The sequence below is a fragment of the Lithobates pipiens genome, unplaced genomic scaffold (genome assembly GCF_037356315.1).
Source record: "Lithobates pipiens isolate NorthernLeopardFrog02 unplaced genomic scaffold, aLitPip1_a1.2 Scaffold_10, whole genome shotgun sequence".
In the NCBI taxonomy this organism is placed as follows: domain Eukaryota; kingdom Metazoa; phylum Chordata; class Amphibia; order Anura; family Ranidae; genus Lithobates; species Lithobates pipiens.
Genome location: NW_027507686.1, coordinates 21,960,069 through 21,977,454, shown reverse-complemented (window position 1 = coordinate 21,977,454; position 17,386 = coordinate 21,960,069). Strand labels below are relative to the sequence as shown.

At 45.7% G+C, this 17,386-nt stretch overlaps 2 protein-coding genes across 5 annotated transcripts in view; one reads left to right on the top strand and one right to left on the bottom strand.

The window, feature by feature from the left end:
* The window catches only part of FAAP24 (FA core complex associated protein 24), a 136,263-nt gene that overhangs the window by 944 nt on the left and 117,933 nt on the right, over positions 1 to 17,386 (bottom strand). Inside the window, exons 1-4 of one of the 2 annotated variants that reach the window (XM_077452650.1) lie at positions 10,134 to 10,272; positions 4,207 to 4,355; positions 2,473 to 2,612; positions 895 to 1,047 (exon numbers count right to left, since the gene is read on the bottom strand). In XM_077452650.1, coding sequence (XP_077308776.1) covers positions 895 to 1,047; positions 2,473 to 2,612; positions 4,207 to 4,318 — 405 coding nt within the window. In that variant the 5' untranslated portion in view covers positions 4,319 to 4,355; positions 10,134 to 10,272. Of the gene's footprint in view, positions 1 to 894; positions 1,048 to 2,472; positions 2,613 to 4,206; positions 4,356 to 10,133; positions 10,273 to 17,386 lie in introns of those variants that run through there. The other variant, XM_077452659.1, reaches the window with a different exon arrangement.
* Positions 10,327 to 17,386, top strand: part of CEP89 (centrosomal protein 89) — a 133,101-nt gene continuing 126,041 nt past the window's right edge. For 2 of the 3 annotated variants that reach the window (XM_077452608.1, XM_077452625.1), the window contains exons 1-4: positions 10,327 to 10,519; positions 11,335 to 11,441; positions 16,767 to 16,919; positions 17,095 to 17,284. In XM_077452608.1, the coding sequence (XP_077308734.1) occupies positions 10,481 to 10,519; positions 11,335 to 11,441; positions 16,767 to 16,919; positions 17,095 to 17,284 (489 nt within the window). In that variant the 5' untranslated portion in view covers positions 10,327 to 10,480. The remainder of the gene's footprint in view (positions 10,520 to 11,334; positions 11,442 to 16,766; positions 16,920 to 17,094; positions 17,285 to 17,386) is intronic. The other variant, XM_077452617.1, reaches the window with a different exon arrangement.

Below are 17,386 nucleotides of genomic sequence, written 5' to 3'. Positions count from 1 at the left end.
CATGGCTGCCTTGTGACATGGAAAACTCATTAGGTCTTTAGTGGGGTCTACATAGAGTTCAGAAGACTCCACAGAGGTGTGGAGATGTCACAGACTACCTAAATCTATGGTCACATGATGCACCAGGTCCCAAGTCTTCTAGCTTTCTCATTGTAGAGTGGTGGGGTCCTTTTTCAGTTACCCACATGGCTGCCTGGTGACATGGACAACTCCCACTGAGTCCTACAGTATGGCCTTCATGGGGTTTCCGAAGACTCCACAGAGGTGTGGTGATGTCACAGATAACATAAATCTGTGGTCACATGATGTGCCAGGTCCCACGTCTTCTAGTTTTCTCATTCTCAAGGTCCTTCTTCAGGTATCCACCTGGCTGCCTGGTGACATGGACAACTTCCACTGGGTCCTCATAAAGTTTCAAAGGCTCCAACACGAGGGTGGTGAGGAGCAATGGATGGTCAGGTAATGGCAGACTTAGGCAAATTGATACGGATTTAGGAAGGGTTTAAAAGGAAAACATAGTTGGAATTTCCCTTTTTTTGCACAGAGATTGGATTTAAATAGATCATTGAAATGACCCTCTCATGAAAAGTAAATAATGAAACCCCTGTTACCTGTAAAAGACGACTAAAAGCTCACCTTTTCCACTGCCTGTACTACTGAGCACAGCTCCAATCACATGTCTGCACCCCCCCCCCCCCTAAATCTGCTAACAGCAGAATAGACACTTCTGGGAACTCCTGGGGCCCCCACAACTCTCACTGGTTGCTTCCTCTGACCTCCATGTCACTGGAGTCACTCCTGGAAGCATCAGTTTCCAAACAGATTTCGGGGGACCAGAACTTGTGAACAGAATGCTGTTTTCCCCGTCGCTGGCACTGGTGTTTTGTTACTTACCAAACAAAGGATAAGCTGTGCTGCTTCGCTCTGACTGGAGACCGGAATTAATGACATGCCGAGTTCAAGAACCACAAAGTTCTGCACTGGAGGAAAGTACTGCTCACTGATCCGTGTTCTCTCCACGATGACCACACCTTTCAGGTTACTGACCTTCCAAAACATAACGAGAGAAGGAGCAGGCATTAAGATTTAGAGGTTCATATCACCCAGGATAGAGATTTTAGCGTTTGGTGAATGGTGGATAGTTAACCCCCCTGATAGCTCATTTAGAGGGGTTCCCATCATCTCTGTGCTAAGTTATTGGGTCTGTACACCTGCTGTGCCCATTAAGAGGTGTTTCCACCACCCCTGTGTGGATTTCCTGGGTCTGCACACCTGCTGTGTTCATTATGAGGGGTTCCCACCATCCCTATGCCAAGTCCCTAGGTCTGCACACTCACTGTATCCATAATGAGGGGTTCCCACCATCCTTGTGCTAAGTTCCCGGGTCTCCACACCTGCTGTCGATTTCAGGGGTTTCCAACATCCCTCAACCAAGTCTGCAAGGTCCGCACACCTACTGTGCCCAATATGAAGAGTCTCCCACATTGCCTACATCCCAGGCATTAAACATCTAGTACTGTGAAGCATATGCACTAATGCCCCATAGACTAATAGGATGTTACTGCTGTACGGGTACACCCTATTCAAGTCTATTTGATGCTAGTAGATCTTTACACCCCAAGATGTAGACAATGTGGAAGGGTCCAGCATATGAGGAGATAAGTAAGCATCTGTGGGAGGGACTGTCCAGCTCACAGTGGTTGTAAATGCTGAAGTTTTGCAATTTATGCATAGAGGTAAAAAATAAAAAAAATAAAAAATAAAAAACACACAACATTCTGTGTGCTGCTCCCCCCCACAGTCCCCCCTAATACTCACCTGGGCCCCATCTCGATCCAGCGATGTGCACCGGAGCCTCGGCTGTCCCGAGTTTCTCTCCCCTTATTGGCAGAGAGACACAACAGCAGAAGCCATTGGCTCCCACTGCTGTCAATCACAGCCAGTAAGCCAATATGCAGAGAGCAGGGGGCGGGGGTAGGGCCGCAGCTCTGTGTCCCTTATGGACGCATAGCATGGGGCTCGGGAGAGAGAACGCACCATTGCCCCACAGCAAGCAGCTTGCTATTAGGGGCACTGGTCAAGGGGGAGGAGCCAGCATTGTCAGCGGGAGACCCAAAAAGAAAAGGATTGGGGCTGCTCTGTGCAAAACCATTACACAGAACAGGTAAGTATGTCAGCTTTTTTTTAATTATTATTTGAAAAAAACCTTTAATATCACTTTAAATTGTACGTAAATCCATTTTTTTCTAGCTATGGAGTAGAAAGGATTAAAAACCCTGACAGGATATGGAGATTTTTCCATTTCTTTTCACCTCCCGTCCCAAAGGAACAGCTCAGAATCAGAATAAAATATCCCTAATAATAATAATACATAATAAAAATAAAACAGAATAACTATCATTATTATTTTTATTCATAGTAATAAAACGGTGGTCAGGTGTGTTAGATAAATCATTGGAAAATGTCACTTACTTTGCGAAATCGGACAAGACGTCTTTTAAAGGCATTACCTGACACCAGGTCTGCCTCCGATATGTAGAGGATGCAGACTCTATTGGAAAGGTGGAAATCTACCAGTCCCAGGCCGTCCTCAAACATCAGTTGTATTTTACCTGCAGAGGAGAACGTTCGAGAGATGAACAGATCCACACAATGTTCCCATTTCCTCAGATTAAATTTGGCTGATCCACAACAGATCGACTGTAAGAATGTTTGTGCTCAGTGATGATCGAAGTGGTACATTTGGCTGCCATGTGGTTTACCATATCAAGGAATAGCAGATCTTGTACTTTATTACTACATTTTACCAGGGCTTTTTTTTTTTTTTTTTTTTTTTTTAAGCGGGAACGTGGAGGAACGCAGTTCCGGCACCTCCAGGACCAAACGTACGTAATAGCAAGGGGTGTGCTGGAGGGTCTATTGATGCTGGGGGATTTATGGTCACTGGTAGAGATCTAAATGTCTGTGAGGTTCTATTATTGCTTGTGGGGGATCTGTTGTTGTTGGGGGGGGGGGGGGGGGGGGGAGTCTTATGGTGCTTGTAGGGAATCTACTGTTGAGGGAGGGGGTCTATTGTTTATAGCTGCTGGAGGGTCTATTAATGCTGACCACTGGGAGATCGGTTTATGCTTGGGGGGGGGGGGGGGTCTAATGTTGCTGGGGTGTATCTTTTGTTGCTGAGGGTAGTATTTTGTTGTGGATGGTCCATTGTTTGTGTGTGTGTGTGTGTGGGGGGGGGGGGTCTATTTTTGTGCAGAGAATGATTGTTGCTGGGGGGGGGAACTATTTTTACTGGGGTGTGGACCATTGCTGCTAGGGGAGTCTATTGTTGTGTGAGGGATCTATTGTTGCTTGAAGGGGGGGAACATATTGTTGGTGGTGTGGGGTCCATTGTTGCTGGGGAAGTCTATTGTTGTGTGAGGGATCTATTGTTGCTGGGAGGGGAATTTTTGTTGCTTGGGGAGGACCTACTGTTGTTGGGGTGGGGTCTATTATTGCTGCGAGGGGAATTTTTGTTGCTTGGGTGGACCTATTGTTGTTGGGAGGGGAATCTATTGTTGCTTTGGAGGATCTATTTTTACTGGGGTGTGGACCATTGCTGCTAGGGGAGTCTATTGTTGTGTGAGGGATCTATTGTTGCTTGAAGGGGGGGAACCTATTGTTGGTGGTGTGGGGTCCATTGTTGCTGGGGAAGTCTATTGTTGTGTGAGGGATCTATTGTTGCTGGGAGGGGAATTTTTGTTGCTTGGGGAGGACCTGCTGTTGTTGGGGTGGGGTCTATTATTGCTGCGAGGGGAATTTTTGTTGCTTGGGTGGACCTATTGTTGTTGGGAGGGGAATCTATTGTTGCTTGGGAGGATCTATTATTACTGGGGTGGAGTCTATTGTTGCTGGCTCCAGTGCATCTATTTTTACTGCTTTTTTTGTTATTAGACAAGAACAAATTCCATACAAATTATTTGGCAAATGATACTTGGGGCAATACTGGGAGGAGGGTGGGGGGGTGGAAATCAAGGGTCAGTGCTAGGAGGTGGGTAGGGAGTGGAGACAGGGGGGGGGGGGGGTGGTTCCTGCACCTACCTATTCTCTGAAAAAAAAAAAAAAGCACTGCATTTTACAGATTTTATTTGTATTCAAAATTTTATTTCCATCATTTGTACGTATAAAAGTCTCTCTGAAGGATCTCATTATTAGTGGCCATCTCACCTTGTAATAACTGAGCCAGAACGCTCCCCCTCCACTTCTCGCTCCCGATTACATGACCGTAGGGAACAGCGGCAGCGCCAGCTCTGATTGGTGTACCCTCCTGTGTTGCCATTTACATGCTTCTATCGCTTACAAGCCATGGAGCCACCCTGGGAGAGAGCAACAAAGATTAAACATCCCCTAAAAGAGGTTGTAAACACCCATGAAAAAAAAAGGAAAAACCCTGCAACACAAAAGGCATAATGTGCTAGTATGCATCGCATACTAGCTCATTATGAAATACTTAACTTACAATGAAGTCCTCCAGCGGCCGACATCTTCCAGGTCTGCAGGCTGCGCTGGGATTGACCAGAGCTGTGATGACATCACTCAAGCTCGCGGGAGCCGCCAGTCATGGCACAAATCCACATTCCTTCAGAGCGCATGTGCCGATGACGTAATTGGCGCGGTATAAATATCTCCCAAGTGGTGCAAGTTTAGGAGATACAGCATCTCACAAAAGTGAGGACACCCCTCACATTTTTGAAAATATTTGATTCTATCTTTCCATGTGACAACACTGAAGTAAAGTAGTGAGTGTACAGCTTGTATAACAGTGTAAATTTACTGTCCCCTCAAAATAACTCAACACACAGCCATTAATGTCTAAACCACTGGCAACAAAAGTGAGTACACCCCTAAGTGAAAATGTCCAAATTGGACACAATTAGCCATTCTCCTTCCCCTGTGTCATATGACTTGTTAGTATTACAAGGTCTCAGGTGTGAATGGGGAGCAGGTGTGTTAAATTTGGTGTTATTGCTCTCACCAAAACGTCCTCTTATCTGTTTACCTCCTCTAGAATATTATATATATTCCATAGGAATTTTGGCTGCATCAGCTCCTGAGTGGAAACATTATCCGCGAAACGCGTTGAGCTTTGTTTTGATGCCCCAGCTACACCTCATATGGAATCGTACTTATTGAACTATCTTATGCACCCAAAAATATTATATTGTTTCTTATTTGGTGGACGCATATCTACCGTGTGGATGCACTTGTCGGTGCTAGGTATGTTGTCGTTGGTAACTTTGTGCTATACCATTTATCTATATACCACCAAAATCATGTGCTGTTATATATACTTTTTTATTATGCTCTTGCCATGTCCACGCTACTTCTTACATGTGTATGAAATTGAGATTCTTTTCTGTCTATATATTTATGTTGACAATTAAACATTTCATGATGAAATTTAACCACTTGCTTACTGGGCACTTAAACACCTTCCTGCCCAGACCAATTTTCAGCTTTCGGTGCTCTCACAATTTGAATGACAATTACTCAGTCATGCAACACTGTACCCAAATGAATTTTTTGTCCTTTTTTTCCCACAAATAGAGCTTTCTTTTGGTGGTATTTGATCACCTCTGGGGTTTTTATTTTTTGCGCTATAAATGAAAAAAGACTGAAAATTTTGAAAAAAAACGCATATTTCTTTGTTTCTGTGACAGAATTATGCAAATTATTAATTTTTCTTCATAAATTTTGGTCACAATTTATACTGCTACATGTCTTTGGCAAAAATAACCCAAATTAGTGGATATTATTTGGTCTTTGTGAAAGTTAGAGAGTCTACAAGCTGTGGTGCGAATCGCACAAAATTGATCACATCTGATGTACTGGTGGCCTATCTCGCTTCTTGTGACCCGAACAAGTCAGGAAAGTACAAATACCCCCCAAATGACCCCTTTTTGGAAAGTAGACATTCCAAGGTATTTAGTAAGAGGTATAGTGAGCTTTTTGATGTTGTCATTTTTTTCCCACAATTCTTTGCAAAATTAAGATTTTTCATTTTTTTTTTTTCTCCACAAAATTGTCATTGTAATAGGTTATTTCTCTCACGTGGCATGTGTATACCACAAATGACACCCCCCAAAAAATTCTGCTACTCCTCCTGAGTATTACAATACCACATGTGTGGGAATTTTTCACAGCCTGGCCACATAGAGAGGCCCAACATGCAGGTAGCGCCATCATGTGTTCTAGGAACATAAGTTACACATCTAACTTGTTGACTATTTATTACACTTTTGAAGCACCAGAACAATGACACGTGACACTGATGACAGATGGCACTGATACGTGGCAATGATGACAGGTGGCACTGATGACAGATGGCACTAATATGTGGCACTGATGACAGATGGCACTAATATGTGGCACTGATGACGCGTGGCACTTATACGTGGCACTGATGACACGTGGCACTAATACGTGGTACTGATGACACGTGGCACTGAAACGTGGCACCGATGACAGATGGCACTAATACGTGGCACTAATATGTGCCACCGATGACAGATGGCACTAATACATGGCACCGATGACGCGTGACACTGATGACAGATGGCACTGATAAGTGGCATTGATGACACGTGACACTGACAACAGATGGCACGTGACACTGACAGGTGGCACTGATGACAAATGGCACTGATACGTGGCACTGATGACAGATGGCACTATGTGGCACTGATGACACGTGGCACTGACGGCAGGTGGCACTGACGGCAGGTGGCACTGGGGGCAGGTGGCACTGGGGGCAGGTGGCACTGGGGGCAGGTGGCACTGGGGGCAGGTAGCACTGGGGTGGATGGCACTGGGGGCAGGTAGCACTGGGGTGGATGGCACTGGGGGCAGGTAGCACTGGGGTGGATGGCACTAGGGGCAGGTAGCACTGGGGTGGATGGCACTGGGGGCAGGTAGCACTGGGGTGGATGGCACTGGGGGCAGGTAGCACTGGGGTGGATGGCACTGGGGGCAGGTAGCACTGGGGTGGATGGCACTGGGGCAGATAGCACTGCTGGGGGCGGATGGCACTGCTGGGGGCGGATGGCACTTTTTATTTCATTTTTTTAATTTTTTTTTTTTCCAGAATCAGAACGGCTGCCGCTGCAGCCGTTCATCTCTCCCCTCTCGCACTGTCTGTGCGAGGAAGGAGAGCGGCGCTGCGAGATGATCTCATATGTTTACATATGAGATCATCTCCCATTGGACACGCCGATCACGCTGTAAACGGCCGCTGTGATTGGCCGTTTACAGCGATCTGTGTTTGCCTGTCCCCGGGGGACACGGCGAACACAGAACTTCCGCGATGCGCGCCCGCGGCGGCGCGCATTGCGGAAGTAAACATCAGGCCGTCCAGGGACGACCGCCCGAACGAACGCGCCTGCTCTACGGCCGTAATTCGGCTATAGGGCGGGCGCGAGGAGGTTAAACATGTAATTTACCTCCACTATACAAATCGCTTCATTTAAAGTCCCAATCTTCCCTTCATAGTCAGTGTAATAATAATATACAGCCAATGAGGAGGCCCCTCCCCACTCAATGTAATAATAATAATAATAATAATAACAACATACAGCCAATGAGGAGGCCCCTCCCCACTCAATGTAATAATAATAATAATAATAATAATAACAACAACATACAGCCAATGAGGAGGAGCCCTCCCCACTCAGTATGATAATAATAATAATAATAATATACAGCCAATGAGGAGGGCCCTCCCCGCTCAGTGTAATAATAATAATATACAGCCAATGAGGATACCCTTCCCTGTGTAATCAGAATATACAGCCAATGAGGAGACCCTTCCCTGTGTAATCAGAATATACAGCCAATGAGGAGACCCTTCCCTGTGTAATAAGAATATACAGCCAATGAGGAGACCCTTCCCTGTGTAATAAGAATATACAGCCAATGAGGAGACCCTTCCCTGTGTAATCAGAATATACAGCCAATGAGGAGACCCTTCCCTGTGTAATCAGAATATACAGCCAATGAGGAGACCCTTCCCTGTGTAATAAGAATATACAGCAATTGAGGAGACCCTTCCCTGTGTAATAAGAATATACAGCAATTGAGGAGACCCTTTCCTGTGTAATAAGAATATACAGCCAATGAGGAGACCCCTCCCTGTGTAATAAGAATATACAGCCAATGAGGAGACCCCTCCCTGTGTAATAAGAATATACAGCCAATGAGGAGACCCCTCCCTGTGTAATAAGTATATACAGCCAATGAGGAGACCCCCTCCCTGTGTAATAAGAATATACAGCCAATGAGGAGACCCCTCCCTGTGTAATAAGAATATACAGCCATGAGGAGACCCTTCCTTGTGTAATAAGAATATACAGCCAATGAGGAAGCCCCTCCCTGTGTAATAATACAGCCAATGAGGAGACCCTTCCCTGTGTAATAAGAATATACAGCCAATGAGGAGACCCTTCCCTGTGTAATAAGAATATACAGCCAATGAGGAGACCCTTCCCTGTGTAATCAGAATATACAGCCAATGAGGAGACCCTTCCCTGTGTAATCAGAATATACAGCCAATGAGGAGACCCTTCCCTGTGTAATAAGAATATACAGCCAATGAGGAGACCCCTCCCTGTGTAATAAGAATATACAGCCAATGAGGAGACCCCTCCCTGTGTAATAAGAATATACAGCCAATGAGGAGACCCCTCCCTGTGTAATAAGAATATACAGCCAATGAGGAGACCCCTCCCTGTGTAAAAGGAATATACAGCCAATGAGGAGACCCCTCCCGGTGTAATAAGAATATACAGCCAATGAGGAGACCCCTCCCTGTGTAATAAGAATATACAGCCAATGAGGAGACCCCTCCCTGTGTAATAAGAATATACAGCCATGAGGAGACCCTTCCTTGTGTAATAAGAATATACAGCCAATGAGGAAGCCCCTCCCTGTGTAATAATAATATACAGCCAATGAGGAAGCCCCTCCCTGTGTAATAATAATATACAGCCAATGAGGAGACCCTTCCCTGTGTAATAATAATATACAGCCAATGAGGAAGCCCCTCCCTGTGTAATAATAATATACAGCCAATGAGGAAGCCCCTCCCTGTGTAATAATAATATACAGCCAATGAGGAGACCCTTCCCTGTGTAATAATAATATACAGCCAATGAGGAGACCCTTCCCTGTGTAATAAGAATATACAGCCAATGAGGAGACCCTTCCCTGTGTAATAAGAATATACAGCCAATGAGGAGACCCCTCCCTGTGTAATAAGAATATACAGCCAATGAGGAGACCCTTCCCTGTGTAATAAGAATATGCAGCCAATGAGGAGACCCCTCCCTGTGTAATAAGAATATGCAGCCAATGAGGAGACCCCTCCCTGTGTAATAAGAATATGCAGCCAATGAGGAGACCCCTCCCTGTGTAATAAGAATATGCAGCCAATGAGGAGACCCCTCCCTGTGTAAGAATATACAGCCATGAGGAGACCCTTCCCTGTGTAATAAGAATATACAGCCAATGAGGAAGCCCCTCCCTGTGTAATAAGGATATACAGCCAATGAGGAAGCCCCTCCCTATGTAATAAGAATATACAGCCAATGAGGAGACCCCTCCCTGTGTAATAAGAATATACAGCCAATGAGGAGATCCCTCCCTGTGTAATAAGAATATACAGCCAATGAGGAGATCCCTCCCTGTGTAATAAGAATATACAGCCAATGAGGAAACCCTTCCCCGCTCAGTGTAATAATAATATACAGCCAATGAGGAAGCCCCTCCCTGTGTAATAAGAATATACAGCCAATGAGGAGACCCCTCCCTGTGTAATAAGAATATACAGCCAATGAGGAGATCCCTCCCTGTGTAATAATAATATACAGCCAATGAGGAGGCCCCTCCCCGCTCAGTGTAATAATAATATACAGCCCATGAGGAAGCCCCTCCCCATGTAATAATAATATACAGCCAATGAGGAGGCCCCTCCCCGCTCAGTGTAATAATAATATACAGCCCATGAGGAAGCCCCTCCCCGTGTAATAATAATATACAGCCAATGAGGAGGCCCCTCCCCGTGTAATAATAATATGTATACATTGTATCTTTTTCCCCACCTGGACTCTCCCGCGCCTCGCGCTCCTCCACGCGCAGCTTTTTCTCCCCACATCGCTGGTTGGAGGATCAGCGTCTGTAGCTCAACTCCTGTAACCCAATGAGAGCCGCTTTCTGATCCAGGGGGAGGGACTTCCCTCTCCACGCCCCTATGACCGGTTTCCTTCTGTAGAAGACGCACAGGGTTGCCAGGGGCGACCGGAGGGGGCGAGCGCCGATTGGTGGGAGTGCGGCTAGCGATTGATCGGATTGGACGCCGGCGGTCACGTGTCGAATTCGGTGGTTGAAGAAACTGAAGGAAGAAGAGCGGCTGTGAGACGGGGAATACCTGAGAGATCGCAGCGACAACATGTCCTTCCCATTCAGGAGGAGAGAAGCCAACCAGTTTGTGAGTGCGACTCCCCTGACAGGGCCGCTCATAGGAGACGTGCTGGGAGTTGTAGTTCTCCTCAGAGACTGGCAGGACATGCTGAGAGTTATAGTTCTCCCTCAGAGACTGGCAGGACATGCTGAGAGTTATAGTTCTCCCTCAGAGACTGGTAGGACATGCTGGGAGTTATAGTTCTCCCGGAGACTGGCAGGACATGCTGGGAGTTATAGTTCTCCCTCAGAGACTGGCAGGACATGCTGAGAGTTATAGTTCTCCCTCAGAGACTGGCAGGACATGCTGAGAGTTATAGTTCTCCTCAGAGACTGGCAGGACATGCTGGGAGTTATAGTTCTCCCGGAGACTGGCAGGACATGCTGGGAGTTATAGTTCTCTTCAGAGACTGGCAGGACATGCTGAGAGTTATAGTTCTCCCTCAGAGACTGGCAGGACATGCTGAGAGTTATAGTTCTCCTCAGAGACTGGCAGGACATGCTGAGAATTATAGTTCTCCCTCAGAGACTGGCAGAACATGCTGGGAGTTATAGTTCTCTCCCGGAGACTGGCAGGACATGCTAAGAGTTATAGTTCTCCATCAGAGCATGATAAGACATGTGGTTGTAGTTTTCCAGCAGACATGCTGGGAGTTGTAGTCCCTCTCCCGAAACTGCTGGAATGTATAGTTGGAATTCGCGGGAAGCTCCTGGTTTTCCCGGACACTGACCATACACAGTGATGTAATGATGTGACTCCCCTCTGACATGTTCCTATATTGTTCTCTGAAGTTAATGATGTTCTGTGATGACGCTGACTGCTGATTTGTCTTCCTTGCTTAGAAGCACATTGCTCATGGCCTCATCCCTGCAGCCACCGTAGCCCCCCGCTCCGCCGTTCCTCGCACCCCTCCTCCCCGCAGCCCAAACCCCTCTCCAGAGAGACCCAGGTAGGTGTGAGCGAGTCTCTGCCCCGCTCAGGTTGTCATTCTCCTCTATCACATTCCTCTGTGTGTTCTCTGATGCCTTGTGTACTTCTTATTACCTTCCTTAATGTTCCTTCTTCTGGCTCCACCCACTTCCTCATACTGGTTCTGACCTATTGACACCCTCATACCAGGCAGTAGAGCTGCACGATTCTGGCCAAAATGTTTTTTTTTTTTTTTTTTTTTATTGATTTAATTTTTGTTAAGTAATTTTTCCCCAAAAAATTGCATTTGAAAGACTGCTGCACAAATACAGTGTGACATAAAATATTGCAACAACCACCATTTTATTCTATAGGGTCTCTACTAAAGATATATATATAATGTTTGGGAACTCTTAAGTAATTTTCTATTAAAATCATTTTTTTTTTTTTTTTTTTAACTTGAAACCAACAAATGTCAGAAAAAGGTTTAGTGGTTAAACTTTTTTCACTTACACACAAAGTCTATTCCATTGACAAATGGTTACAATGTTTATACTTAAGTTCAACTGATGAAGGATGTTTTGATTCTTGGCAGACTGACCAGTTTTTCTCTTCCTTTATTTTGAGGGCTTCAGAAGAGCAGAGAGAATTCTTTGCATAGAAAGAATTGTGAAACACTTTTAGTCAAGATCACGATAACGATTCTTGACGATTAAAGCGGAGGTCCACCCTTAAATGGACCTTCCGCTCATCGGAATCCTCCCCCCCTCCGGCGCCACAATTGGCACCTTTCAGGGGGGAGGGGGGTGCAGGTACCTGGATAATCTAGGTAACTGCACCCACTTCCGGGATAGCTCTCTGCGGAAAGGGGCGTAGATTACGCCCCTTTCCGCAAGTGCCCGCCCCCTTCCGCAAGTGCCCCGCTGCCTGCTGGGAAACACACAGATCCCAGAGGCAGCGGGGACCGTCCTTATTGCGCAGCGCGGCTCGTGCATGCGCAGTAGGGAACCGGTAAATGAAGCCGAAAGGCTCCATTTCCTGATTCCCATACCCAAGATGGCGGCGGCAGCACCCGAGTGACGATCTAGAGATCGGCTTCAGGTGCCGACATCGCGGGCGCGCTGGACAGGTAAGGGCCGGTTCACACTGCAGGCGAGGCGAGGCGACTCCGACTTGCCTCGCCGCGACCTGCCGCGGCCTCAGCGGCGACTTGCAAATGACTTCTGTATAGAAGTCAATGCAAGTCACCCCGAGGTCGCCCAAAAGTAGTACAGGAACCTTTTTTCTGAGTCGGAGCGACTCGAGTCGCTCCTCTCAGAATGGTTCCATTGTACAGAACGGGGGCGACTTGCGAGAGCGAGGCGAGTCGTGTCGCCTCGCATCGCCCGCTGTGTGAACCGGCTCTAAGTGTCACTATTTTAAAAGTCAGCAGCTGCAGTATTTGTAGCTGCTGGCTTTTAAAAAAAAAAAAAAAACGCGGAGTCCCGGTGGACTCCCGCTTTAATTGTGTAGCTCTACCAGGCAGGGGATGGCAGAAATTGTCATCTAAGGAGGGTATGCAACGAATTTTGGCAATGCATCACTGAGGTATCGGTCTGACCCCACACATTACCATCTGATTGTACAATTTCCTTTAGATGTTCCAAAAACAGAAGCAATATGACTTCCTACCCGACTGATCTGTTCAGTTTAAATCCAGTCAGGCAGTCTTATAATATATTGGGTGTTGGTAGATCTAAGACACAAATTATTGCAGCTCTTTATTCATTAATACATCGTTACTTGTGTTTTTTTTTTATTTTATACAACCAGTGTCAGTAAATTAATGTGACCTGGTATTGGCCTCCTTTTACAGCAGAGCTCAGACTGGGGGAAAGAGAAACAGCATAAGGAGCTAATGAGGTGCGTTTTAGTGCTGATAGGACGAAAAGAAAGATGAGTTCATCGGTCTGCTGTTTCTCCTTCATTGTCCAAGCACAGGTTGGGGGGAGGGACAAGACCTGTAATTGCTACTGAACTGCAGCAGAGAAAAATCAGGTCTCCTGCCAGACCAGGCTGTGCTGTGTAGCAGAGCTGTGAATTACTCAGGACTGAATGGACCGAAATATAAATTCTTTGGCTGGTAAAGCACGTTCCACATATCTATGTCAGTGTTCTCAAATTGGTGGCCCTCCAGCTGTTGCAAAACTACAAGTCCCATGAGGCATTGCAAGGCTGATAGTTACAAGCATGACTCCCACAGGCATGATGGGACTTGTAGTTTTGCAACAGCTGGAGGGCTGCCAGTTTGAGACCCCTGATCTATATCATCTTCGTGTTTAGCGGTTTGCTTGAAGAACAGATTTAAACATGGATGCACTTAAACTTTTTTTTTTTTTTTTTTATCCTTCCTGCCCCCATTCCCCTGATCTAACCTAACCCACCCTCCCCATATACAGATGCACACTTAGCTTCACCCAGCGGTAGTGCTCCCAATATTTGTTTACATCCAGAGCTACAAGTCTTCACTGTCCTGGCTGCGCTCGCACGTTACAGCACTACAGATTTGTATAGGGCTGTGCCCAATTGTCTTCTGGTTACTGGTCACAGCCCTATAGAAGTCCGTGGGGTTGTAGTGCGTAGGCACAGCCAGGATAGGGAAGACTTGCGCCTCTTGATGTGAACAAACAGCGGTGTTGCTTTAGCCTCAGTCCACACTAGAAGCGGTGCAAATTTACAGCAAATTCGCTGCAAGTTCAACACCGCATCAAAATTTCAACCCGTTCATGCGAACCGATTGTGGAGTGTATGTTAATGACACCCCAAAACTGTTTTGCAAAACGCAGATGCGATTTGCAGAATCGGATTGCATGGTTGTGAACACCCATGCGATCCGATTCTGGTGCGGACAAAAAAAAGGGTCCTGTGCGAGTTTGGTGCGAATGCAGTGTGAGGTGAGCCATACAAATCCATGGCTCAAATCGCACACCCCAGGGACATTGCAAGTAATTTGCACAGGAATGTGCTTCCGATTCCTGTGCGAATTACATGCTATGTCATGCACCGCATCAGTGTAAACCCGGACTGACTAAAACTGGAGCGTTCAAAATCTGGTGCAGCTCTGCATAGAAGCCAATCGGCTTCCAGGTTTTTGGGTCAAAGCTTAATTGAATAAGCTGAAGAAGCCGATTGGTTACCATGCACAGCTGCAACAGGTTTTTCACTCTCCAGTTTTAGTAAATCAACCCCACTGTAACAATCGTCATCAGATAGAGGTTAGTATGAATCTGTGGAGGGGTAGGGGGTGGGTTAGGGGGGCATAATCGATCTTATGCTTTGAAACAACATTTTCCAGAAAATAGTTTTCACAGGTGAGTATATTAACAACCTGTGACTCCTGTGGAACTTCCGCTTTAAGCACTCCTCGCCCCGACATACCATATTTGGCATGTAATTTTTTTTGGGGGGGGGGTTCCTTCCTGTTCCGCTTCCTATCTTTGGCCTCCTGGGCAACTCCTCCTCTCGCCCTAGGTGGCCCCTCCATGCCAGCAACCTTCTGGGACACAACTCAGGTCCCAGAAAATCGGCTGACCAATAGAAGAGTGCAGTGTGACTCACGCATGCGCAGTGCGTGGCCGGCCGTGAAGCTGTAAGCTGTTACGGCTGGGTGCCCACAGTTACCATGACAGTGTTGAGGAGAGGAGCGAGGCTCTGGGCAGCCGCATCGCTGGATCATGGGGCAGGGGAATGTCGGTTTATTAAAAGTCAGCAGCTATGCTTTTTGTAGCTGCTGACTTTTAATTAACTAAAAAAAACGGATGGAACTCCGCTTTAAGGAGTTGCATGTTCTAACTTGCAGTTCTTCAACATTTAATAGGCACCTTTTTTCTGAATCTTATCAAACCATTGGATTGAATCATAGTTTAACCACTTAAGCTCCGGACCATTTGGCTGGCCAAAGACCAGGCCATTTTTTGCGATTCGGCACTGCGTCGCTTTAACAATTGCGTGGCCGTGCGACGTTCTACCAAAACAAAATTGACATCCTTTTTTCCCCACAAATAGAGCTTTCTTTTGGTGGTATTTGATCAACTCTGCGTTTTTTATTTTTTGCACTCTAAACATAGTAACAATTTTTAATGAAACACATTATTTTTTAGTTTTTGCTATAATAAATATCCCCCAAAAATATATTAAAAAACTTTTTTTTTTTTTTTTTCCTCAGTTCAGTCCGATACGTATTCTTCTACATATTTTTGGTAAAAAAAAAATCGCAATAAGCGTTTATTGATTGGTTTGCACAAAAGTTATAGCGTTTACAAAATAGGGGATAGTTTTATGGCATTTTTTTTTTTTTTTTTTACTAGTAATGGCGGTGATCTGTGATTTTTATCCTGACTGCGACATTACCATTTATAGGTGGGACTGTTCACATTTATACATCGATCAGTTTGATTAAAAATGCACTGATTACTGTGCAAATGTGACTGGCAGTGAAGAGATTAACCACTAGGTGGCGCTTTAGTTTAGGGGTTAAGTGTTAACTCCTAGGGAGTGATTCTAACTGTCGGGGGGGGGGGGGAGGGGCTGTGTGTGACACGTCACTGATCACCGCTCCCGATTACAGGGAGCGGTGATCAGCGTCGTTGTCACTAGGCAGAATGGGGAAATGCTTGTTTACATCAGCATTTCCCCGTTCTTCCTCTTCGTGAGACGATCGCGGGTATCCCCACGGACATCGAGTCCACAGGACTCGTGATCACACTTCTTAAAGGGCAACGTACAGGTACGTTAATCTGCCTGTACTTTCCCTTCCGCCAGCGTATATCGGCGTGTGCCGGTCGGCAAGAAGTTAACAGTTTAAAGTTTATCTAAGGCCAAACCCCCCCCCCCCTATATATATATATATATATATAATTATGTAGAGAAGGGTTAAAAACGTGTTCAGTTTAAAAAAAAAAAAAAAAAAAAAAATGAAATTGCATAAAGCGGAAGTGAACATTTAAAAAAAAAAAACAGTTTCATTCCTGACATGTGCCGGGAATGGAACTGTCACATTTGCTTGTGCTCTCAACCAAACTGTCAAACCATCAAATGGCTGGTGTCATAACTGATCACTTGTGCAGCATCATGGCAGTTGAAGATCAAACAGAGGCCAAGATAGCAAATTGATACAAGGGTTTTACTTCCACTTTAAATGTCTGTGTCCTGTTGGGGAGTTTGTCTTCACTTCCTGTCCCAGGGACCCAACAGGAAGTGAAAGGAAATCCCTAGAAAGTGACAGAGAATCCCCTCTTGGACAGTTGTTGCGGGTCCCCATTAGAAGATTTGTCATGTACAATTGAAGTATTTGTGTATAAAGCAGAACTTCCTATAATTTGTTTAGGTCCGCTCTTGCTGCTGCTGTTTTGATGACCTCCTTAACCGGTCGCACAGTTGCCATGCCGCAGCCTCGCCAAAGGTCCTACTCTGACAGCGTGTGCATTGATGAAGGGAGCCAGATCGAACCCTACGCTTCGGCCTCAGAGCTCGGACTAGCGTAAGTAGTGACCCTCTTCTTTTTGTCCTGGAAATTAGAGCCAGTGCTTTCAATGACGGGATGAGAAATTGGGAATATTCCAGTCCAGTTGGTGGGCTAAGGTGTCCATTTGACTACGGCTCTCGTAGGGTTATGTGTCACATGTGTGTCTGATAATAACTACATTTTATTTCAGACAAAATTGGAAGGCCTACGCCAATCGGAACAAGCAGAGTTTTCCCACAATGTCAGAGTTTGATGATGATGATGGCACAGAGGAGCAAATGTCAGAAATTGAAAAGCAATTTGTTCAGCAAGTATCGCCAAGAAGAGATGAAAATGTGGCAGTTGAGCCAATTTACGCAATTCCTCACAAGGGCAGACAGGTGAGATCACTGATTTTTTTTTTTTTTTTTTTTTTTTTTTTTTATGTGAATGTTCTCTGTGTACGGGTTACTTTTAAAGTGGAAGTAAACTCATCGATTTTA